Source organism: Ahaetulla prasina, chromosome 2, assembly GCF_028640845.1.
Source record: "Ahaetulla prasina isolate Xishuangbanna chromosome 2, ASM2864084v1, whole genome shotgun sequence".
Taxonomy (NCBI): domain Eukaryota; kingdom Metazoa; phylum Chordata; class Lepidosauria; order Squamata; family Colubridae; genus Ahaetulla; species Ahaetulla prasina.
In genome coordinates, this window is record NC_080540.1 from 50,109,167 (window position 1) to 50,135,905 (window position 26,739).

At 38.0% G+C, this 26,739-nt stretch overlaps 1 protein-coding gene across 1 annotated transcript in view; it reads right to left on the minus strand.

The window, feature by feature from the left end:
* Nucleotides 1–26,739, minus strand: part of SUMF1 (sulfatase modifying factor 1) — an 85,503-nt gene that overhangs the window by 30,273 nt on the left and 28,491 nt on the right. Inside the window, exons 2-4 of the mRNA XM_058168502.1 lie at nucleotides 22,153–22,326; nucleotides 19,055–19,129; nucleotides 1,286–1,368 (exon numbers count right to left, since the gene is read on the minus strand). Of these exons, the coding sequence (XP_058024485.1) occupies nucleotides 1,286–1,368; nucleotides 19,055–19,129; nucleotides 22,153–22,326 (332 nt within the window). The remainder of the gene's footprint in view (nucleotides 1–1,285; nucleotides 1,369–19,054; nucleotides 19,130–22,152; nucleotides 22,327–26,739) is intronic.

Genomic DNA, 26,739 nt, shown 5'->3' on the forward strand with positions numbered 1-26,739 from the left:
TTTGAGACAAACATGACCTGGATGACTGAGAATCTCCATAGACAACACTACAGTAGCTCAATGTCTATGGAGATTCTCAGCCATCCAGGTCATGGTTTTCCCATGATTTTTCTTTGAAGATGTTTCACTTCTCATCCAAGAAGCTTCTTCAGCTATTCTCAGCTCAGCTTCTTCAGCTATTCTCAGCTCAGCTTCTTCAGCTCATTCTCAGCTCAGAACTGAAGAAGCTTCTTGGATGAGAAGCGAAACGTCTTCAAAGAAAAACCAGAAACTCCAGTTGCCTCTTGAAAAAAAGCACCTTTGGGACTACTGTAGTGTTGTTTTTTTCATAATGCCTGTACTCGTCTTTCTCACCTCTCTCCAAAGTTCTGCCACTCATAACCTTTTTTCCCATCTGCCTGGACCTGGACCCCTTGTTTCATCCCCACATTGTATGAAATGAGAATTCTTTGCTCTAAGCACAGTAGAAGATAGCCTCTTCTTGTTAAGTGTCCTCATTTCAGAACGCTAGTCTGGAACACTCAGATTAATAAGTCAGTGTTATGACCTAGATCAGGAAGTTAAATTTCACATGGCATTAAGGTTAAAGAGAGCAGATATCTAGAACACTTATTTAGAACTGATTTTGACCTTTCTTTCTTTTCCCTTTAATTCCCTGATGACAATGGATGCTTCTATTTTTGCAGTCAGTTCAATTTCATTCTTTCCCATTGGAGACTAAGTAAGAGAAGTACACTGAAGATGGTATTATCATGAAATGGTTCTTGTCATAAAATATTTTTTTTGGGGGGAAAAAAAAGCCAAATGCTTTTACCAGCCCTGAGGGGAAGAGACTGATTAATACTATGTAATGATAGATTATGAAGGCCATTTCACTGCTTTTAGTTTTCTCCAAAATAAATCCAGGGGAAAAAATGAGGACTTCATATTAAAAGTTCTGCTTTATTTCAATAAAAAGAGGTACAAGGTGGGGTACTGAATATTCCAAGTGTAGTCTTACTAAGGCTTTATAAAGCAGTATTAATACTTCACATGATCTTGATTCTAACCTTCTATTAATGCAGTTTAGGATTGTGTTGGCAACGTAACAAGAAATTCTATCAAGTAATTTTCCCCCATCCACAAATAAAATCTGATCTATGATAGGTTCCTTTATTCTGACCACCAACTTATTTGTGATTATTTGTCCAGTGATGCTTAGTTCAGGGTAATAAGTTATCTCTTAGCAACTTTGGTACATTTTCAGCAAAATATCTGTTGAAACTCGATACTGTTTGGGGCTCACCTCTTTAAGATATGAGAATCAGGGCCTTCTGGGTGCTTCCAATTTGCTCCTTTAACTGGTAGCCACCAAGGAGCAATTGCAACCTAAAAAACAGGCAAAGAAAATATTGGCATTCTTCTAAAATGCCTACCCATCCAGCTAATTATATCAGGCAGCTGCCATTAGCAATAAGAAAACAGAAACAAGACACATGACTCGGTGCTTTCAGTGATGGTCTTTGGATGACCATTTAAATAAAACATTTGCTGTATCCAGGTTTTTGTCAGTGTAAGCAATTTAACCAAAACCAACTAAAATGACCACCAACCCCACTTCAAATTAATTATAGTTTCAATGTTATCCAAATAAGGAAAGTGTAATCACTAACTTCTGAAAAAGCCAGTATCTTAACGTAATTTTAAGCCATAGTTCAAATCATTCATAGATGAACTTAGCTTTCCAATTTAGAGTCTGTTATGAAATCAATCTCTTTATGCTATTTGATATCAGTGATTATATCTCTACAGGATGTCCTCGAGTTACAACCATTAGCTTAGCGAACGTTCAAAATTAAAAGTGCACTGAAAAAAAGTGACTTGCAGGTATGACTGTTGCAGAATCCCCACGTGATCAAAATTTGGATGCTTGGCAAATGGCATGTATTTAGAATGGTTGCAGTATTCCAAAGTCACGTGATGCAGTATTCCAAAGTCACGTGATTACCATTTGCAATCTTCCCAGCCAGCTTCCAACAAGCAAAGTCAATGGGGAAGCTGGATTTGCATAATGACCAGGTGATTCAACTGCAGGGATTTGTTAACAACTATGCCAAAAAAGATCACAAAATTGGCTGTGGCTCACTTAACAACCATCTTGCTTAGCAATGGAAATTCTCGTCCCAATTGCAGTCGTAAGTCAATTGTGGACTACCTGTATGTTATCTCACTAGTTTCTGTTGTGCCCATCCATGAGCATCGATATTCATGACCAAATGATCTAATAATCATTCACTTGGAATCACTCATTCCAAAACCAATAGTTGAGCAGCTGAAGAAAACCATGCTCATCATCAATGTGCATAGGCATATGTTTTATTTTTTTTAATTTAATTTTGTCATAACAGTATACATAAACATTGCCTTATACACTGTAAGCCGCCCTGAGTCTTCAGAGAAGGGCGGGATATAAATGTAAATAAATAAATAAAAAAAACATTGTCATAAGTAAAAACATATCATGATATATATACATATACATACATACATATATATATATATATATATATATATATATATATATATATATATTTGTTTTCTGAGGTTTTCACGGGTGTTTGTATATAGGTCTTTGGTTGTTCGGGTTTTCTCCCGTGTAAAATTGGAAGTGTCTTGGCGACGTTTCGACGAAGTCTCATTCGTCATCTTCAGGCTTCAACCGTGCTTCTGGGAGCAATGTGTGATCGCAGCTGTTTCTTCCTTTAACTGCTAGTGGGGTTTGAACTGATTGGGTGGGAGCTTGGCTGTGCTCTGATTGGATGGGGTTTTCTGTGCTCTGATTGGCTGGGGGTGTGTCCTGTGTTGGTGGGGGCTTGGTTGTGCTCAGTCTAGTCTGTGCTGCAGGGGGATTTGAGGAAGCGGACCCGGGCCTGCGCTGGTCGTGGGGCGCGGCCGGGGACCGGGGGCCGGACCGCAGCTGCAGCATTGGCCGTTTCGGGCCCCTCCGGTCCATTCGTGCAGCGGACTGGCACCCGCTGTGAAGATGTGGCACGACCACAAAGCCGGGCAGCGGCTATGCAGCTCACCAGCTCAAATCCCCCTGCAGCACAGACTAGACTGAGCACAACCAAGCCCCCACCAACACAGGACACACCCCCAGCCAATCAGAGCACAGAAAAACCCCCATCCAATCAGAGCACAGCCAAGCTCCCACCCAATCAGTTCAAACCCCCACTAGCAGTTAAAAGGAAGAAACAGCTGCGATCACACATTGCTCCCAGAAGCACGAAGCTGAAGCCTGAAGATGACGAATGAGACTTCGTCGAAACGTCGCCAAGACACTTCCAATTTTACACGGGAGAAAACCCGAACAACCAAAGACCTATATATATATATATATATATATATATATATATATATATATATATATATGTAAAGAATATATTATTTTGTAAAAATATTGTATACCAACTTCAATTATCCTATAACAAGCTACAGTCATCCTTCTCTGTCTACATCAGGGGTGTCAAACTCAAGGCCCAGTGGCTGGATCCGGCCCGCCTGCGGGCCGCCCTGGAAACAGCAAAGGACTGGCCCACGGTGCCTCTGCCAGTGAAAACAGAGCTCAGGAGGGCTGCATGCGGGTCCTCCCAAGCTCTGTTTTCACTGGCAGAGGGTTGCAGGAGGCCGTCGCAGCTGAAAACAGAACTCAGAAGCCCATTTTCTCTGGCAGAGCGCTTGGGCCACTACAGGCGCTCCGACAGGAGTGTTGTCAAGCTGGCCTTGCCCACCCCGGCCTCCCAAGGTCAAACACAACCCTGATGACGTAGACCAACCCTGGTCTACATAGATTGTCTGCTTGGGATTTGATAATGTTAAGCAAACACAATGAAGACTGCAACATGCAACAGTGCAGTTCTTAAGAGTTATTCAGAAACCAATCTGGTATTCAGAAACCAATCTGGTATTCTGATTGTTGTTTTAGGAAATTACCGTCCAGTCTCCAATCTTCACTTTACGGCGAAGGTTGTAGAGAGTGCGGTGGCATGTCAGCTACCCCAGTACCTGGATGAAACTGTCTATCTAGACCCGTTCCAGTCCGGCTTTCGGCCCGGATACAGTACGGAGACGGCTTTGGTCGCATTGGTGGATGATCTCTGGAGGGCCAGGGATAGGGGTTACTCCTCTGCCCTGGTCCTATTAGACCTCTCAGCGGCTTTCAATACCATCGACCATGGTATCCTGCTGCGCCGGTTGGAGGGTTTGGGAGTGGGAGGCAATGTTTATTGGTGGTTCTCCTCCTACCTCTCTGACCGGACGCAAACGGTGTTGACAGGGGGGCAGAGATCGACCCCGAGGTGCCTCATGTGTGGGGTGCCCCAGGGGTCGATTCTCTCGCCTCTCCTGTTCAACATCTATATGAAGCCGCTGGGTGAGATCATCAGTGGTTTTGGGGTGAGGTACCAACTGTACGCTGATGACACGCAGCTGTACTTTTCCACCCCAGGCCACCCCAACGAAGCTATCGAAGTACTGTCCCGGTGTTTGGAAGCCGTACGGGTCTGGATGGGGAGGAACAGGCTCAAGCTTAATCCCTCCAAGACGGAGTGGCTGTGGATGCCGGCATCCCGGTACAGTCAGCTGCAGTTGCGGCTGTCTGTTGGGGGCGAGTCATTGGCCCCGATGGAAAAGGTGCACAACTTGGGCGTGCTCCTGGATGGGCGGTTGTCCTTTGAAGATCATTTGACGACCGTCTCCAGGAGAGCTTTTTATCAGGTTTACCTGATCTGCCAGTTGCGTCCCTTCCTGGACCGGGATGCCCTATGCACGGTCACTCATGCTCTCGTTACCTCTCGCTTGGACTATTGCAATGCTTTCTACATGGGGCTCCCCTTGAAGAGCACCCGGAGACTCCAGTTAGTCCAGAATGCGGCTGCGTGGGTTATTGAGGGAGCAATTCGGAGCTCCCATATAACACCCATCCTGCGCAGACTGCACTGGCTGCCTGTTGTCTTCCGGGTGCGCTTCAAGGTATTGGTGACTACCTTTAAAGCGCTCCATGGCTTAGGACCAGGATATTTACGGGACCGTCTACTGCCAATGTCTATCTCCCAGCGACCGGTGCGTTCTCACAGAGAGGGACTCCTTAGGGTGCCGTCAGCCAAGCAATGTCGACTGGCGGCCCCCAGGGGGAGGGCCTTCTCTGTGGGGGCTCCTACCCTGTGGAACGAACTTCCCCCTGGACTTTGACAATTACCTGACCTCAGGACCTTTCGCCGCAAACTTAAAACTTATTTATTCCGCCTTGCTGGACTGGCTTGAATTTTTAAAATTTTAAATTGATTTTATGGGTTTTAAATTTTTGTAAATTTTATAGGGGATATTGTATTTTAAATGTGGCCAATTGAATATGTTTTTTAAGGGTTGTTCTTAGTATTGTACGTGTTGTTTTTTTGTATTTTATTCTGGCTGTGCACCGCCCTGAGTCCTTCGGGAGAAGGGCGGTATACAAATTAAATTATTATTATTATTATTATTATTATTATTCAAAGATAGATGTTACTGGCATAACATTTCAAGATTTTCTCTTCAGCTATGAAGGTTCAAAAACCATATTAATTTTAAATAGGTAAATACCATAACTTTTTGGACCATCAATTACAAAGACCACAGGCGGAAAATATGATGTATGGTTTATACTCTGTGCTGCAATATAGCGAATGTGGATATTACTTATTGTAATTAATGAAATCCTCACATAATCTATCAATATGTTTAATAGAAACTTGCTTCTAAACTTGCTTCTTGCTAAAGGGACTATTATTTATTGACATCATCTATGTTTCAAGTTGCTTGTTCTAAAAATAAGATAAATGCTTAAATGTACAACTCACAATTTTTTCCCAGAATGCTGAAAAGCTTTTAATTAGCTTTTGTGCTAATTAGGGAAAAGATTAAAAACAAGATTATGTAACACACAACCCTTCTCTTACAATCAAGGAACTTAATTGCTTTTTTAATGCACAGCATTTTTTAAAGTCTCATGGTGTTACCTAAGAGCATACAGATGAGCTGAAAATTAACTTAAGCAGCATTACACATCTTATTTATGATATTTACACCCTGTCTTCCTCTCCAAAATGAAACCTTAAAGCAGCTAGCCTTTCCTTACCATTAGGGAAAACTAGAATTCACTTTGTGTAAGTTAAATACCCATTTGTGTAATTTATGACTTATATCAGGTGCTTGATATCATTTTTGAGAGGTTGAATATATTCTTTAGTCATTGCCTTGATCCCTGGTGTTACAAAAAAGAGCAGATCTATGTACTGAATTTTCAAGAACATGCCCATGTATTGTGGTAGCTATATAGATATCAGAATTATCAGAATTGACAGATCTCTGAAAGGTCCTTGGTGCTCTCTGAGCTTGGTGGCTTTCTTGCAGATGGTTCATTACCCAAACTAGGTAAGATCATCAGTGCTAGACTACCATAATGATGTTACCTAGTTTCGGTAATGAAACATCTGCAAGAAAACCATCAAACTCCGAGAGCATCAAGGACCCCTCATTTCAACACTGAGCTACAAATATTCTCCTTTATTGATAGATCTCTCCTTTGATATAATCCCATCTTTTTTTATTGTCATTAAATCTTTAGGCAAACATAAAGCGGAGAGAACTCTAAACTCTGTAAAGTATATACATTTTTCATTATCCCCATAGATCCCAATGCTACTCTTCAGAAGAGTTACCAGATTTGGAAAATCCAGATGACCAGAAGTTGGCAGAGAAGTTACTGTTTTCTATATTTCTTTTCTGGCATCTACTGGATTCCTAAAACAAAGATTTGATAGAGATATACTCTTTATAGAATGTTCACCAGTACTTTCAAATTGAGAAGCAGAACTGTAGAAGTTCATTCAAGTTTTTGATTTAACCTCTGACCTTCCCAAGTTTGACTAGGGAAGATTCCTGCTTGAACAACTGAATAGCTATATGGACAAGTATCTGATCTGCTATCAAGAAGTCTTCCCTGTTGCTTTTTTAAGAACATGAGATCCTTTTCCTGACAAATAATACAAAGTTGTCAAATAGACAAAATGCAAGTGATGCTGCCTCCATTTATTATAAGTCCAACCAAAAGAAGAGATACAATGCTTTCTATTGCTTTCTATAAAGTCAGATTCACCAAGCTAGCCTGTTAACTGTAGATTTTCTGGAGGAAAAAAGAATCAGAAATAGCTGAAGGCAAAGCATCTGCATGATTTAAAAGCTATTATTCCCTCTCCAAATCCCAAAGCATTGCAATTGCCTAAGCATAGGTTTTAAAAAATAATCTAGGACCCCTTATATACATACCCCAATGTAAGAATCATTGAGCCTTATATTGAAGAATAATCTTTTTCATTGTAATGCCTTTCAAATATACATACCCCATCATCACTACCACTAGCAGCCTTTATAGATAATTACAAGCTATCTAATGCAAGTAATTTGACAGCAGAATACTTTGATCATGGACAAAGAAGATAATCAGTCTTGAAAGTAACAGATACATCCTCAAAGAAAATGTCCACTAATATATGGGAGTATTAGGCCATTAGTCATGTCAATCCCAAGAACTGGATGGATCACTCAGCAATAAAATAAAGGCAACTATCCACATTAGATGTGTTTTATGCCTCCAAGATTACATTTCAAGGCTGAAATTTAACATTAAAAATACATTCTGTTACTCAAGGTAGTTCTTGGCATACTTCTGTATCATTTGATTCTTTGCATTTTAACCAATTTATAGTTCACTAAAGGGCCCAAGATCAAATCTTGGGGGGAAATGCTTTATAATTGTCAATGTATTTTATCATGTATTTCAAACATAGAAAATTGTTGGCATCAATATAACTAAATGACATTCTTGAGGACAGCTGTGTCACTAAATACTGCAAGGAACTCTTATCGTTGATAAGGTATTAGGCCATTATCTAGCTTCCCATAAAATGTTTACAGGTTTTCTTTTTTAACTTCCATGGCTTTTACCGTAAGTATCTTGCTCTTCCATTAAGCAAAATAAAAAGTTATTTGGTAAAAAGTGCAACCTGTATTGAGAAATATAAGGGGAGAGGAATGGAGGTAGAAAGATTCACAAAATGTAGCATTTAAACAATATGTTGCAAGTATGTACAGAAGACAAATTAAACTGATGTGATGTGCATCTTCTTACACTGAGAATTGTCTGCCTCTCACCTGTCCCATTCATCTTCTCAAGACTTCCCTGGATTCCTTGGCCATTTATAAGTAGGCCAAACAATATAACTGAATGATTGAACCAGAATAATTTAAGGGCTATGAAATAATCCTGCTGAACAAATTTAGATAATTTGTTTTGATAGAGCATATATGTTCAAGGCTTTGAATGGAAAACTCTATGTCTAAAAGTTTATGGCAGAAGTTATGGATGCTACCCAAAAAAATCACTAGACTACCTACAATGCAAAGTAGGTTGTAATCCTGGACAGAACATAATTAGCAAAGGTAACAGTATTATCTAACAGCTAAATATTTAATAAAGTGACCAAGATGACCAAATCAGTAAAGACTTGATATCATGTAAAAGTCAACAATATTCTCAATACAGAATGTTCTTAAGGATAAAGGAAAAGATAAGAGTATAATACATTAGAAAAGAACAAAAACTGACATACTGCCATAAACATTGGACTTTTAAGTATGGCATATTCCCTTCTTAAATTAATCCAGTTTCTTTATTTTAACACCTTTATTATTTTAAAGTTATAGTGATGATTTTATAGATAATTTTAAGCATCACAGAATTTGAAGACCAGGGTTTCCATTCTTAACATATATCTGCAATTGACAGAAATTACTGGTAGCCAGACAATTATGACTATGAAATGTGAATTTCTCCCACTTGTGTGCAACAATAAGTCACGGCCTGGAACTATTTGCTCATAACTTATAGCTTTACTTTTATAAACCTATATATGCTTTCAGATGAATACCTAAAACATCTAGCAGACACAACAAATGTTTTTGCAACAGCTGGATCATATATTGACTTGAGGTCAATACCCACAGGTTTGTCTGCACTTTTCCCAGAGAATTCTCTAAAGCCAAGTTTGCTCAATTGTCATGGTTGTCATTGTCATAATAACGTTTAATGTACATCATGTAATATACGATACTAGAAGTGACTGCATTCTCTTGGTTTCACTGCACCTATTCTCCATCTAGAAAATGAGAATAACAGACACATAATGTCCTCAGGTAAACAATATATTCTCAGTACAGTATATTGTAAAAGAATAATTTTACTCTTTTCAAAAGTGTACAATTTAAATCTAAGGCTTTGTTATAAGTAAGATACAGGGCACAGCCTTTTGTGCCTTTACCAACAAAAAAGGAGAGTTTATAAATGTCATGAGCTGTGCAATCATTATCATATCAGCCTAATCAAAGGTTGTCATGGTATTACATTAACAAAGGGATGAATATTGTTGTGGCATATTTGTTCTGAAACAGAGTGTTCACTTAGCTAGTTGTTTACAAATTCATGAAAATACTTCTAGTTCTTTTTGGTTAATTGACATGTGTCTCCAAGTTGAAAATGTCTTTTTAAAGTTAAATGTTTGTTTTACCTCATTACACTTAACTCTCAAAAATACCAGGAATAGCTAGCAGTTGAAAACTGAAAAGAGAGACATTTAAGAATTGATTGTACTTAACCCAACTCTGTTTTTTTCAAAACCAGGATCAATCACAAGGAAACTCAAGAACTCATTGCCTTCAGATCCCAGGAAAAAGGCAGGATTTAATCATAATAAACTTATTTAAAATGACAGCTAAAGTTACCACGAGTTTATATAACAGATTTTTATATATAACCAAGTCAGAGAAGCTCTTGGTAAATTACACTATTGATACTACTGAAAGCAAATGAAGTTCTGGACTTCTCAAAGACTTCCATCTGACTCCTTTGGAAACAGAATGTTGAAATACTGGCAGATGGATTTTTGGCTTAAGAAATGTGTCCATAAGTACATAGCTATTACTACCTGGCAATTAATATTCACTCAATATGTTAGAGTAGACATTCTTTTCTCTAAAGCAGAAAAACCAAGGAAGCTCTCAGTTGATTTTAAAGTTGCCAGACATCAGACCCAAAACAATTCCCCAATCCTAGCAAGTAAAAGAGGATACTGTGATCAACAGTACAAGAAATTTTTACTCCGTGATATACCCCTGAAATAGCATGGAAGATTGCCAGGTGGTGGCACATAAAATTAGACAAAGAATATTTAAGAGCAACCGAACTTCTCTGAGTAGGGAATGGCTTTCCCTCAGCACTACCCTGGTCATTTTTCTATGTCAGCAATTGTACTGTATCTTCCTCAGACTTGCCAGGGCTTTATAACTTTATATTTTAGGTTAGTTTTAACTAATAAGAAGCCTTTTGGCATATTTTTTAATGGATAGTTCCTTGGTTATTTACATTTGGATATTCTAGTTACTTGAAAATTATCTCTTTTCTTTCTTCATTCTTTCTACTGGTTAATGACTGCAATAAAGTCATTTGATTTGAATATCACACCTACATTGAAAGGAAGAAGAAAAAGTCATAGTTTGATATTTTTCCAGACAAGCTTTCCACTTAGATAGCTAAGATAGTGGATACAAAATGTAGATCTCTTGTTATTTATTGGTCAAAATGCACTGCTTCTAGGAACAAGGACACTTTTTTTTTGCAACTTTTACATAGATGACCTTCTGCAATGCTTATTTTCAGGAGCTATCATCAAAAAAATGGTATTAAAAATGTTTTTAAGCTACTGATGAAAAAGGCAGTCCCTTGGTAGAAATAGCACAGAGGAAAGATAAATTCTTTGTCACTTGGTAAATAGCACTTGATTTTCCAATAACCTGGACCGATTCAATACATACAAAGTTAATTATCACCTTTGTGCCTTAGAACACCCTGATATTTAAGGTATTTTCTGCTATTTTCAGTCCCAATTCTTTCTTTCCAATTATCTAAAGGAAATATGGCAACCATTCAGTCCTGCTTATTTCATTGTGGGTGCCTTGCTTAAAAGGACAAATGTATTTCTGTCATTCCAATTCAGAAAGATACAGTCATAAAGGTTGGTTGAAAGGAAAGTGAATGTTTACAAGATGAAGTATCTTAGGTATTTACTTTTCTGCAGTTTTCCCCAGCTAGGCTTTCCAAAGCACATCCAAAATTACACTGAAATGACCTACTTCATTTCAGCATTTTGCCGCCATGGCAACTGCATTGGATTTCCGGTAAAATCATCTGCTGCCTGTACAAGCAGCCCACCTGCAAATAGTGCCAAACAGGACAAAGTACTCACAGTTCAAGACAAAAAACAATGGCTGGACAGGTGACAAGCTCAGATTCTACATACAATTAAGGCATTTCTGGGTGATGTTTGACAGTAGTCTGCGACAAGAATTAGCATTTGCGTATGTGTGGTGTAACAGATCCAATGCCTCAAGTGGTGCATCATAACTCAGTGAGAAAAGGGCAGTACGTAACTCAGATTTTTTTAATAACTGCATAGAAGCAATGACCACGTCTACAGAAATAGATCCAAAACACACTAAATCAGGGACAGTGCTAGCATGACTGATTTCCCACACTGGGCAAGTGCCAGTTCATGCTTCCCAATCACATTCCCAAAACATGGGGTAGATATTACAAAGGGTCAGAAAATAACTATAGGCCAAGCTAAGAAAGTGAAATCTGCAGTTTAGACACACTCCTGGGATTGATGATACCAATCCAGACACAATCTTGAATGCACACATGAATCTTGTAGCATTCCATCCATCCATCCATCCATCCATCCATCCATCCATCCATTTTCTATAGTTGCCCATCTCAACCAAGGACTCTAGAAGGCTTACAGTTCTAAAACTATACAACAGTTAAAACAATTACAAACAATAAAAATATCCAGAAAATGAAAGGCAGTAGTATATAGTGTAGAATAATGGTGTTACAATTCATTATTCTTGAACAAAAGAGTTGTCTCACACTAACTTTGCTATGATCATAAATTCTCAATACAGGTAGTCCTCGAGTTACAAATATAATGGAGCCTGCCCATTCCATTCGCTAATCAAAAGTGTAGGCTCGTTAGATGCACATGAAGTATTTCAGGGTGGGGAAGGACATGGGGGGGCCTAGTGGTGGAACAGGACACCTGCTTAAGACCACCCAAGGCCTCCTCAACCAACAGAAATACCTCATGAGCCCCACAATTACTCCCACCCACCCAGCCATGCTGGGTCACTTACCATGCGAAGATCTAGCAAACTGTCTCTTCTCCAGCCTCTTAGCTGCGCGCATCCCTCTGCAGCTCCATTTTGGTGTGCGCAGGCTTCACTTGGCACTTTGGCGGGCAAAAAGGAGCTCCATTTAGGCCGGTGCAGGCTTGGCCCAGCACTGTGCAGGCCTAAACAGAGCATCAGAGGGGTGGGCTCGCCCCTCCAAAGCTCAGTTTTGGCCGGCAAAATGCAAGACGAATGTTGCAGAGCCTCTGCAGATGTTTGTAAGGGCGAACAACTGCAGTGGCGATGCAAGATTCATAGTTTTTGGACTTGTTCATATAGGGGGCGCTGATCATGTAACTTCAAACGTTCACTAACGGAACGCTTGTATCCCAGGGATTACCTGTATTCTTAAGATTCTACAGTTCTTCTGTGAATGAATCTGATACTAAACAAAATTAATTTTGCTTGCTATTTGGGCTTGGCCATTTTGTGCTTGGACTAACCTCCTAATGTGTAAATCAATCTTTCTAGCTTTATCCTTAATAAACCCTTAGATGATGTCAAAAACTATGTCCATAATGCTTGAACATGATGGTGAAGAAATCAGTCTCCTAGCTTATTGGCTTTTATACTGTATGAAAGGGGCAGACCAAGGACAACCTATAGCTAGGACTTTTAATTTTGAAAACCATGAATACCATTTTGATTTAATTTTTTAAAGCTCTTTTAAAGAAAAGAAACAAATGTTATCTCCTCAGATTTAATTTTATATTTTATAGCCTGCATACTTACAAAGGGAATCAGATTTGGCTAAACTAAAATTCTAAATTAAAGAGAAAAATAGTCCCTGCCTTGCTAGGCTGCTGGCCAAAATAATCAGAATGGTATCCTTTTTCCATGCCTACTAGATGATGTTCTGCATGCCAAAATGTCCTAATAATACATATTGAAAAAAAAGGCAAAAGAAAAGTCCTCTAAAAATTACTCTAACCAAATAGGGGAAATCTTTCAAAGGAAGCAGCAGAGCTCAACAATTTGGGCTGGATGCCAGTCCCAACCTGCCTCTTATGCAAACATCAGGGAGAGGAATTCCCAGTTCAGGCAAGGATCATAATACCCCAAGTAGCTGCTCTGAGAGTTGACATTTGACTCACAGTAGTAAAGCAAAACACACACATACACCAAATTGGAAAAAAAAAACCTTGTTTTTCCTGTATAATATCCTACAGAAGGCAGGTTGTCATTCTCGAAATGTTCACTGCAAGGGTTTTATGCGCATGGTTTAATTCTCCTGTCTTTATGCTTTCAGGCATGTCAATAAGTCCTATTCTATTTTAGATATTTTCCTTTCCTAACAACAAGCATCATAATTTCTTTGAAGGGCTACAGTAGCAGAATGCAAGCAAATCCTTGTGACAAAGGCACACATTTCCCTTCTGCCTAAAAGAGAGGGATCAGGTGGACTTGCTGTTCTACTTTACAGGTGGATGATCAAGCACTACTCATGAAGGAACAGGCCTAAAACCTGGGTTTTCTTTCAGATTCTCAGTTCTTACCTGGAGACTGTGGCTAGAGGGCCCTTTATGCTGCACCAATTGCAAATGTACCTGGTTGTAGAAAGCTAGCACCCACTCCTGTCCTAGAAGAATGAAATATTTTGGGAAATATTTAAAAAAAGGCAGAATATTATATTTCCCTGGATGAGAAATGGAGAAACATGCTCTTGGAAAGCATCCCCCACCTTCCTTAATAGCCCACAGCAGATGTCAGCACTCGAGATAAAGAGATAGATAGCACTATTCATAAGCAAATTCCCTGCAGCAAGGTCTGAACAAAGGTACGATTAGCCCTCAGCCATAATAGGAATTGCCCAACACAGTTTGGTTGAAGTTTGGACTGCTGATGTAAACTTAGCTCAAACTCCTAGGATCTGTACATGGCCCTGTGGGAGTCTGACAACAGTCAATAGAATACATGTTCTTGCACAGGAACAGGAAGCTCAAGTGCAAAGCCCAACAGAAGGTATAAATATCCCCCACTCTCAACTCTAGGTGGTCAGCTGCCCAGAACCCAGAACTGTTGGTGGTTCTGCTTCATCATTAAACCATCTTTCCAAGCAGCTTCCATGTTTCCAGTGTCTTTCTCCCAGCCTGGAACTGAACCAGATGGATATATCTTCCAACATGGTGCAGAAGAACTGGATTACTGTAATTCAAACCTCCATTATCACCCAGTTAGACTACTAAGATGCACTTTACATTGGGCTCCCCTTAGAAACTACGCAGGGATTGCAACTAGTTCAGAACACAGTGACTTGCTGATTTTAGTTCTGGCAGCAAGTCAGTTCTGTGGGTTCTGCATTTGATGATTTCTTTCTGGGTACAAATCAAAGTGCTGGCATTAACTGGCATGTGCTGGCATGGCAATAAGCAGCCATGGTGATTACCCTGCAGAAACAATGTAGGGATGTGCAAAAAAATATGCTTTTGAGCCGGGAAAACTGGGGAAATGTTAGGAAGAGACTCAAACTGGCTCCTCCCTGTGCAATAAAAAATTAGTATGAAAATGACCGTCGGATAGGCATGAAGAGGGATCACAGAATTTCTGGGCAGAGAGCCAAGGTTGCCAAGACAATTTCATTTAGGATCACTGGCTGTGAGCCAAAATCAGAAATCTGCTCACCAATTCAGAGTGTATAAAAACCAGAACTCTGAAGGGGCTAAGGTTGCATCAGTTCCATCTGCAGAGACAGCGAGTGTTTCATCTCCCATCTGCCTTTCCTGTGTCCATCATACTCCCTTCTGTGTCCAAGTGCTTTATTCTGTCTCCAGGTCTGATTGTTCCAATTCCTCCTTACGATTGCCTGATCAATCTGGTGTACAGGACTCGTCTGCTTGTCCAAATAAGTTGAATATTAAATGACCGTACAGAGCTCTATTTAATTTTGTTAACTAATGAATGTTGTTTCTGCCTAGACAATTTTTTATATTTCCACATTCTAAAAGAATTTGTGTTTGAATGTTTGTTCTCTTATCATTTCCCTTTGCCGACAGGATTGTGCATCATTCCTGTTCCAGCGTCCCCAGGCCACAGGCTGGGACTAACACCATGACCCTGTGGATTTGGATAGTGAGAATAAGTGTGGTCCCTAAAACTAGTATGAGAAATGTGATTGTTACTAAGCATGTGTGAATGTCTAAATAAATGGCCTTAAGAGGAGGTGCGGTGGTGGTAGTGGGGAGACACACACACAGTCAGGTTGCAAGATTCTTCTGCAGTAGTTTTTCTCGGTACCTGATCTTCGGACCTTCCGTCGTGAGCTAAAAACACACTTATTTATTCAAGAGGGACTGGCATAATAGTTTTGATTTTAAATTGGGGTTTTATTAATATTTTTAAAATTTAAAATTTAAATTTAAAATTTAAAATTATCAGCCTTTGTAATTTGCTATGTTTTTAATTGTTGGTTTTAATTGTATATATCTTGTTTCTTATCTTTGGCTGTACACCGCCCTGAGTCCCTTGGGAGAAGGGCGGTATAAAAATTTGATAAATAAATAAATAAATAAATAAATAAAAGTATGGTTCTAGTCTTCCTGCGTAATCTGTTTCCTGATCTGGTTAGCCTCAAAGTCTCGCTAGATGGTTGAAATGGGATGAAGGAAGGCTAAAAGCAATCTATACATTACTCATCCCTGCCCTGTATTATTTAACTTATGCAAGTTATTAATCGTTAGTTTATAAATTATCATTAATTATGCAAGTTTATTTGCACAAATGCTTTCCTATACCTAGATTGGATTTTCTTTAGCACTATTTGACTACCTTTGTGTTTCGTTTAAGAGAACAACTAGAAAGAAATTTAACACTGTTTTTATTTGAGCGTGGAGCTTCCCAGAAATTCAAACATGAAGAATTCAATACATACGTGAAAATAATCGATCAGTTCCAAAGTAAATCATCATTTTCTCCAACCACAGAGCTGAATTTAAAATAATCCAATATATATTGTCCTATGTGGACAAGTTGTATAACTTCACATAATATCAACAGCAGAAACAAGAGCATTTTCTCAGACAGACAGAAATATTTGTTGTGATGTATAGCATGTCATACCCAAACACCATATCAATGGCTAAACTGCAGCTGAAGAATATTTTCAAGTTTTCTTCCTTCTCGTTCTATTCAAAAATTATATTTCTTCAACAAAGCATACAGACTGCAGGCTGTAATTATTCTAAAAAGCTGCATATGGTGCTTTAATGTGTGTTATTTTTACTCCCGTACATAACATTTTCGTTTCGGTGCATAAAAGGAACATATTAAGATGAAATACTCAAGTGAAATTTAAACTAATTATCTGCCACAATATTAAATCACCTGGAACTTTCCAACAGATTGCCAAAATGCAATTGAAAACACACAAGTGGTTTCCAACATACGTTGGAAGGTTAATATGTTACTGCCCTACTGAACATACATAAAAAGTCAAATCCCCCTCAAATTAAGTTTCACTTCTGAACATCTGATTGGTTTTTAGGGATTTTGATTTGATTTTATGAAATAATTCAGGAGGCTATTCAGTGACACTGACAATACCAGATAATGCATTGCACTTTTGTTCAGCTATGTTCTTAAGGTGGAAATGGAGCAGGAGGCATCCCTGATACATACTGTTTCAGTTTTTAAAGACTTCAAATCTACAAAAACCTGGCTTTTGAATCCTACTGCTTTCAGATTCCTTTTTGTTATATGTAATACATATGCATATACACATACACACTTGTATTGATCATCTATGAAAGGGACATTTTATTTTTTAGAATTAAGCTCTGTTCCTTCGTGCCATATTTGTAGATATAGGTTTCATTTTTCAAGGATGTTTGTGGGTTTTTTTTACTTCCCATAAATATATCTCTATCTCCATCTCCATCTCTACAGATAATTCTCGACTTACAACAGTTCATTTAATGACCATTCAAAGTTATCACGGCACTGAAAAAAAGTGATTTATGACCATTTTTTCACACTTACAACCACTATAGCATCACCATGATCAGGTGATCAAAATTTAGATGCTTGGCAACTGACTCATATTTATGATGGATTGCAGTGTTCTGGGGTCATGTGGTCACCTTTTGCAACCTTCTGACAAACAAAGTCAGGGGAAGCCAGATTCACTTAACAACTGTGTTATTAACTTAAGAACTGTGGTGACTCATTTAAGAAGTGTGGCAAGAAAGGTTCTGTTGCTAAGTGAGTCATTTTTTAAGTGAATTTCACTTAACAAATGATTCACTTAGCAAGAGAAATTTTGGGCTCCATTGTGGTTGTAAACCCAGATGTATCTCTGTATAAACCCAGAGATACACCAATCTCTTTCCACTTATGACTGTATGACTATAATTTGTTGCTGGCAATCCTTATGATTTATATTGATATATTGATCATCAATTGTGTTGTAAATGTTGTACCTTGATGAACGTATCTTTTCTTTTATGTACACTGGGAGCATATGTACCAAGACAAATTCCTTGTGTGTCCAATCACACTTGGCCAATAAAAAAAAATAAAAAATTCTATTCTATTCTAGATGTATCTACATCCATCTATCTATCTATCTATCTATCTATCTATCTATCTATCTATCTATCCCGTTTCTCCAAAAATAAGACCCTGTCTTATAGTTTTTTGAACCATGAAATAAGCGCTTGGCCTTATTGCCATGCGCTCAAAAGCCCGATTGGGCTTACTATCAGGGTATCTTATTTTGGGGGAAACAGGGTATATCTATCTATCTATACACTCATACACACATAGAACACATATGGTAATTATCAGAATAATAATAATATATCAGACTCTATTATCAGAATAAAACAACAATACAATAATTCCTACCTTTTAAAAATGAATATTAATGTAAGTGGATAAGACTATATAAAGAAGTATTTAATACACTATGAAAACAACTTTTTACACCTTTTTCTCTCTCCCTCCCTCCCTCCTCTCTCCCCTCTCTCTCCTGAACAAAAGTATTACACAATCAAAACAATTAAATGAAATAAAATCCAAATGTGTGCTTCTGTTTGCGTATATATATATTCTTCTGAACAAGTTACGTATTAGCACAAAGTTTCACCCAATCTCACAATGTCTTTTCAAATGTGGGTTCTCTGAAAGCTTTTTGTAATTTCCAGGCCATTTGTCAGCTGATTAGCACCATATTTTGTGAAGCAATTGTTACAATTAAACATAGCAGGTTTAAGGCTGGGTAAGTAGAAAAAGAGAGGAATCAAAATAAATGTACAGAACAGACTCTGTTGTCAAAGCAGACCTTGTTCTAACTGCACATATTTGGATGTAAACCAGAACTGGTACTGTGGGCACACATACCTATGATCTCTGAACATTCAGTTTGTAAGACTGTCAAACAAAGATGACAACACTTACTGTTTATAAGGAAGAGTACAGCTTTGTAGTGATTGCAGATGACATGGGCCATCACCACATGCCAAAAAAGGACAGAAAGTCACCCTGTTTACTTCTGAGGTTTTACATTAGTATCTCCTCTTAGAATACACAATTTCACAATACTAACACTGTCCTCAAAATTAGTCAAAAGCTTACTACTGCAAGTCTTACACAGTGTAGTAATGGTTTTTTAAAACCAAATATATTATTATGGTTACAATAGTTTGTTTCCAACTCTGAATCATTGTAATAGGTACAAAACATATCAATATATACAACTTACAGCTTGTTGAATTCCATTCTTCACTTCTTTACTCAACATGCCTTCAAATACAAAGGAATCACCAAATCTTTCTGCCTGAGGAAGGAAGGAAGGAAGGAAGGAAGGAAGGAAGGAAGGAAGGAAGGAAGGAAGGAAGGAAGGAAGGAAAAATCAAATCAGATAATTAAGTAGCAATTATCTTTCCAATAGCAATTTACTGTTACTGTAAAAGGAAACAACTCACATTATTTTCCAACTGAATACCCTTCAAATTGTAAACTTTCTTTCACCTCCAACCCTGAAAACCAACCGTTATGATATTACAGCAGACTCCCTTGGAATAAAAATATTACATTATTCAAAGACATTGCTCTTCATTGAGCTAAAATACTCCTAAAACAGATAGTGGCTGTTAGAAGATCTATAAATATTTCTACTAACTGGATCAAATTCTAATGTAGGAAAGAAGAAAAACCTATAAAATATATGCATTTTACTTATCTATTAATAGATTTATTATTTAATCATTTATGCTGGCATAACTTCGGAAATGAGGCTGAATGGGAATCAGTTTCAATCAGCTTTTCACTAAAATGGGATTTGAAAACCTATTGATGTATAAATATTTCTATCATGTCAACTCCATATTTCCTTCTTGCTTTTTATTAGTTGAGTTTATTTTTAATTAATAATTGCATTTGAAATGGAGCAGCAGGAAAATAATATAACCATATCTTAAAGACACATGATAAAACAATAAAAATATTATTGCATTATTAGTATGTGTATTTTTGGAAGGTAGAGCAAAGGTCAATGAGTACTTCAAGCCTGAATGTCAGAAGACTCTGAGTTCCATTTCTGACATACTTTGAGACAAAAGATCTAAAATAACTACATTTCGGAAGCTGTTCTGTCCCCAGCCTTGAGAAACTAGGTACTGCAAGAGATGTCACATAATTTAAGACCAGATGATCCAACAGCATGACAGCTTTATGTGTTTGAAATTACAACAGTCATGTAATTTGTGGCTTTCTAAATTTTGAACTCCAATGCCTACATTATTTCTTGCAATCATCTCTGTAAGTAATTCTGCTTATTATTAGGTTACCAAAGCTCATAGTGTCCATCCCCATCCCTTTGTCCCAGGGAACTAGGCTACTGAGATTATATCAGTTTTAGGGAGGAAGGCAGTATTATTGGTACAGAACTTTTTTAAAAAATGGTTCTGTTTGGAATTCTACTCAAAATTTCCACTGATAAATATCAAAGGAAGTTGAAATAAAAAAGTGTGTTAATGATGGAATAAAGCGTAGATCATCTATCACATTTTGAAATGACAAAGCAGTCAATGTGTGCATAAACAGCTTAATTGCTGTTACTGTTAATTACTAGTGATATTTCTGTATATGTATGTGTGCTATTGCATTCTTGATGATGGTAGAAGGGAAGATTAGCTTTGTCAGGATTGAACTCCAGGGCTATATTCAGAGTATAAGACACACCCAGATTTCACCCTCTTTTTGGGGGGGAAAAGGTACATCTTATACTCCGAAAAATACGGTAATTTCAGAAGTAGGTTTTTTTCCCCCACTGGTAAAAGCAAAAATGTATGACCTGCCAGTCAGCAACTGACTGTTAAATCTGTTCTATTCATATACTGCAATAGCAGAAGATGCAGGGAACAGATATAATAAGCACATACATTTCAAATAAACATATGCATAATTAGTGATGATGTCTTTCACATTGCTAGAAAGCAGTAATATTTTAAGACTGCTATAAAAGTTTATCCACTTCTCTGGAACTGCCTACTTTTTGTCTGGCAATACTATTTTGAAGTGTCTATCTTTGTGGCAACATATAACAGAAAGATATTCAATGTACCAAAATTAGGAATTCTGAATTGCCAGCAGCTATACTATTTCAAAGATAACTGCAACATAATCCTTGCAGGTTTACCGAGATCTGTTCTGTACTGAAATGTACATAGCAGTGTATTTCTCAGCTGAATGTATTATAAAAACATGCTAAGCCTAAGCAAAACAGAGCTTATGATGGGATGCATAAACCAAGACATTCCTGAGCTGAAACATAAGGAATTTACCCAGGAGATTCTTCATTATAAAATATAGCAACACCTGTTAGTGTAACTAAATTTCATTATCTATAATTATATTAGGCGCTGATTCCTACTGATCACCAAATCCAAGGTCACTTTTAAAAAATATTTACAAAAGCTTCTTAAAAATTAAGTAAACTTTAGAAACCCCTTTTTACTTCAATACACTCTCCAAATAATTTAACAGCATTCAGCATAATACTGAGTTCTTAAAAAACCCACTTTGGGACAATTTTTGTTTTTAACTATTGTAGGCAGGAGAATCAATATAGTAACTATTTTTGGCCCATACATATTTTAAATGTCAACATTTCTCAGGATTTTGCCTTCCAGGGGTATATAAATTTAGTTCCCATTCCAGCATGCTGGTTTGGGATGTCAGACAGAGTATCCCATCATATTTCAACATCATCACTGAAATAATGTAAAATAGGGTTTGGCATTTGCTTCAGGATTCTGCCTCCTGAGAATCTTCATTCACTGCTGATTCCTCCTGATTGAGAGACAGATTGGAAAAGTGATTTGTCACAGATTAACAAAGCTGAATGTCATATTGCCGGACTATAAAAGTGCTGAAATCACAAATCTGTATTTATCTAACTTACCTAGAACTTGGTCCCTAATTAATTTTGACTTTAAGAGCTTACATTATATAGAATAGAACAGAGTTAGAAGGAACCTTGGAGGTCTTCTAGTCCAATCCTCTGCTTAGGCAGGAAACCCTATACCATTTTACATAAGTGGTTGTCCAATCTCTTCTTAAAAACTTCCAGTGTTGGAGCATTCACAACTTCTGCAGGCAAGTTGTTCCACTGATTAATTGTTCTAACTGGCAGGAAATTTCTTCTTAGTTCTAGGTTGCTTCTCTCCTTGATTAGTTTCCATCCATTGCTTCTTGTCCTGCCCTCACACCCTCAGGTGTGTTGGAGAATAGCTTGACTCCCTCTTCTTTGGACAAAAGCAAGACTGCTTTGCAAAAACACCAACTTCTTTCACTTACCTCTGTAACATAGCCAGTAGCATTCACAAACTTCTCAAACTCTGCATTGCTGACCTCATAGCGATCCATGAAAAAATGACCAATGTGGACTCTCCTTCCAGGCCCTTCTCCATCTTGTTTTATAATGGGCTCATCAGTTCCCATTGTAAAGACTCCCGCTGGAATAGGGACCATCTGCAAGTTGAAGAAGACTCTTTCAGACATAATTAAATCTTCAAATGTCTTCTCTGTCTTTTCTTACAGGATGTAGAAATAACTACTGGTCAATATCTTCAAAGTTCAGAATACCATCAGCCAACAAATGGGTGGCACATACATTTAATAAATAAATAAGATATTGTGTGAAACATACTCAGTGAACTGCAGTAACAAAACATAAACACGGCAACCCATGTCCAGAAAACCTGTGATTAGGCAGATAAAACAGAGGTACAAAAAGTAGGAAATGGAGAAGACAGTCCAAATGACTGGGCAGGAATTTCAGTTGTGACATCTTCAATTCAAAGGATATATTAAAATGGCAACTGCACATTGTATGTAGTGACTAATGACAAATATTATACGTGTCATACATTTTTAAATCACACACTCAGCTCTGAAAACAAAACAAAATAAAACTTTTTTTCACAAAGTTGAAGTTGAGACAGAACTTATCTGGTCATGGGAAAGAATTTCTGGTTATAGAAAACAATAGAGCTAGAAGCATGCATACCTGAGTACCTGAGAGAAAGTGGCAAGAAGGTGACAAGCAACAGGGAGAAAGCAGATCTACTTAACTCGTTTTTTGCATCTGTCTTTACACAAAAGGAAAAAACAATCCAATCTATCAAAAACAGCACTACAAAAAACAGATTAGGAACACAAGTTAAAATAAGAAAAGAAATGGTAAGTGAACACCTGTCTACCCTAGACGAGTTCAAATCACCAGGACCAGATGGATTACACCCCAGGGTTCTGAAGGAACTGGCAGACGAAATCTCAGAACCACTGAACTATTTCGTTCAAAGATCCTGGAGCACAGGGGAACTGCCAGAGGACTGGAAAAGAGCTGATGTAGTTCCCATCTTCAAAAAAGGAAAAAAAAACAGATCCAGGAAACTACAGACCTATCAGCCTGACCTCAATACCAGGGAAGATTCTGGAAAAGATAATCAAGCAATGAATCACTGAACACCTAGAAGCAAACAAAGTAATAAGCAAAAGCCAACATGGGTTTATTATTTATTTATTTTATTTTATTTATTTACATTTATATCCCGCCCTTCTCCGAAGACTCAGGGTGGCTTACAGTGTGTAAGGCAATAGTCTCATTCTATTTGTATATTTACAAAGTCAACTTATTGCCCCCCCAACAATCTGGGTCCTCATTTTACCTACCTTATAAAGGATGGAAAGCTGAGTCAACCTTGGACCTGGTGGGACTAGAACCTGCAGTAATTGCAGGCAGCTGTGTTTTAATAACAGGCTTCTTACAGCCTGAGACACACCGCGGGTTTGTCAAAAACAGATCATGCCAGACTAATCTCATTGCATTCTTTAACCAAATGACAAAATTAGTGGACCAGAGGAATGCTGTCGATATAATTTACTTGGACTTCAGCAAGCATTTGATAAAGTAGACCATAACCTACTACTAGATAAAGTAGAAAAGTGTGGGTTAGATAGCACCACCACCAGATGGATTCACAACTGGCTGACCAACTGCACTCAGCGTGTGGTCCTCAATGGAATTACATTCACATGGAGGGAAGTATGCAGTAGAGTACCCCAAGGCTCTGTTTTAGGCCCAGTACTCTTCAACATCTTCATCAATGACTTCGACGAGGGGATAGATGGGGAACTCATCAAATTTGCAGATGACACCAAGCTGGCAGGAATAGCCAACACTCCAGAAGATAGGCTCAAGATACAGAAGGATCTTGACAAACTTGAACATTGAGCGCTAACTAACAAAATGAAATTCAACAGTGAAAAAAGTAAGGTTCTACATTTAGGCAAAACAAAAAGCACAGGTACCGTATGTATGGTACCTTGCTCAATAGTAGTAACTGTGAGAGGAATCTTGGAGTCCTAGTGGACAACCATTTAGATATGAGCCAGCAGTCTTCAGCAGCTGCCAAAAAAGCCAACACAGTTCTGGGCTGCATAAACAGAGGGATAGAATCAAGATCATGTGAAGTGTTAATACCTCTTTATAATGCCTTAGTAAGGCCACACTTGGAATATTGCATTCAGTTTTGGTCACCACGATGTAAAAAAGATGTTGTGACTCTAGAAAGAGTGCAGAAAAGAGCAAAAAGATGATTAGGGGACTGGAGGCTAAAACATATGAAGAACAGTTGCAGGAACTCAGTATGTCTAGTTTAATGAAAAGAAGGACTAGGGGAGACATGATAGCAGTGTTCCAATATCTCAGGGGTTGCCACAAAGAAGAGGGAGTCAAACTATTCTCCAAAGCACCTGAGGGTAGAACAAGAAGCAATGGGTGGAAACTAATCAAGGAGAGAAGCAACTTAGAACTAAGGAGAAATTTCCTGACAGTTAGAACAATCAATAAGTGGAACAACTCGCCTGCAGAAGTTGTGAATGCTCCAACACTGGAAATTTTTAAGAAAATGTTGGATAGCTATTTGTCTGAAATGGTGTAGAGTTTCCTGCCTGGACTACAAGACCTCCAAGGTCCCTTCCAACTCTGTTATTATGTTACATGGGGGAAATAGACAACTTTGTTTTACTTCAGACATTCAGCAGTCACCCAAATATTGACACCAACTCAGCACCACAGGTTGATGCTAATTTGTACACTATTCATAAATTGGTCTTGGCAATATTCAGACTTCTATATCTTCGTCTTAATGGAACAACAAGAAAGAAGAGAGAAAAATTAATAACGCTGTTTAGATCCCTCTCTAGAGAACCATTTCAACAGAATACCTCAGTGGATACAACTAATTTGCTCATGTCCCCGAATTATTAAGTCAGACTACTAAAAACGTCTATAAGTATGCAAGAAAGATATTAATTTAAAGCTATTAACTTGTGGGCTAAATAATAAGATTAAAAAACATTGGGCCATATTCAGTTGTAGTTTGATTATTTTAAAATTCCACCTTCTTGGAAAATATAAATCTTTGGTTAACTGTGTCACTTGAATCACTATCTTTTCCTTACTAAAACATGTTAAAAGAAATTAACTTTAATAGGTGACAGTATCATAATGTTCTAAGTAAATTTTTAAAAAATTGGATGAGTTCTAGAAACATTGAGTCACTTCTTATCAAACAAGTCATAAATATCTAGAGAATTTTTTTTTCACTTCAGCTCTAGCCCAATTAATTTTGTGAGTCAATATTATTTTTCTCATGCAATTAATGTCTTGTTTTGATTAGATTCTGACACATGTTTCAAAAATATGATACGGCTGCACTGGCCATCTCTAAATGTAATTATACCTACTGCAATATGCTAGAATTTCAAAAAATGTAGGGCACACACAAAAAAAGCCCAAATATGATTTGTGAAAATTACTTGCCATGAAAGCACAGAAAAACAAGTATTAAAAATAAAAAGACGTAAGTATGAAATATAACCAAGCTACATAAGCAGAACTAAATTTCTAAGGAAATGTTACCAGATGAATTCTTTTTAATGGCAGATATTATTGATAAGACAGGGACTCCCAACTTTGGAAAGTCCAATAAATCAAAGTGGAATTCTCACAAAAGAGTTACCTGCCTCCCTCTACTCATTAGATCAACAAAATAATATCGCAGTTGAGCTGAAAGCAGCAGGATACAGTGGCATTCCTTCTGAGATCAACAATCACTAGACCCAAATGCTTATAGCAGGCTTTCCAAGACATCTTGGAAGAAATTTGTTTGACAGGGAAGATGCTGGATGACTTCCATTATACCCTCATTTGTGGCTCTCAGCAAAAAAAAAAAGGGGGGGGAACTAAATCAGATTGCAGAAGCTACAGAGGTATCTTACTGCTGTCCATTGCAGGCAAGATTTTTGCCCACATTCTCCTGAAAAGGCTTGTCACTGTCTCGGAAAGAAACTCCTGGAGGCACAGTGTGGCTTTCAGCCAGAATGGAGTACAGCAGATATGATATTTGCCATGAGGCAAGTCAGGAGAAGGACATTGAGTAGAACAAGCTTCTTTACTCTGTGTTCATTGAATTGACAAAGGCATTTGACACCATAAACAGAGAGGCTCTCTGGATCATCCTGAGATGTTATGGATGCCTGAAGAAATTCTTGAAGTTGATCAATTACTTCATAACTGAATGACAAAACAGATTGTATACAACAGTGATTCACAGGCTGGATTTGCTATTTCTAATTGGATAAAACAAGGTTGTGTGCTAGATCCAGTCCTGTTCAATTTGTTCTTGCATGTTGCAAGTTGTTATGTGCTGTCTAGGGTTTGAAAGAAGGTGTGTACATCAGGTATTCATTGGACATCTCTGTCTTTGACCTTTGCTGCTTGAATGTACAGAAGAAGAGTCCCCATACAGTCTTTCAAGAAACCCTATTTGATGACTGTGCACGTCTGGCTCACAAAGAAAAGCAGTGCATTGTTGA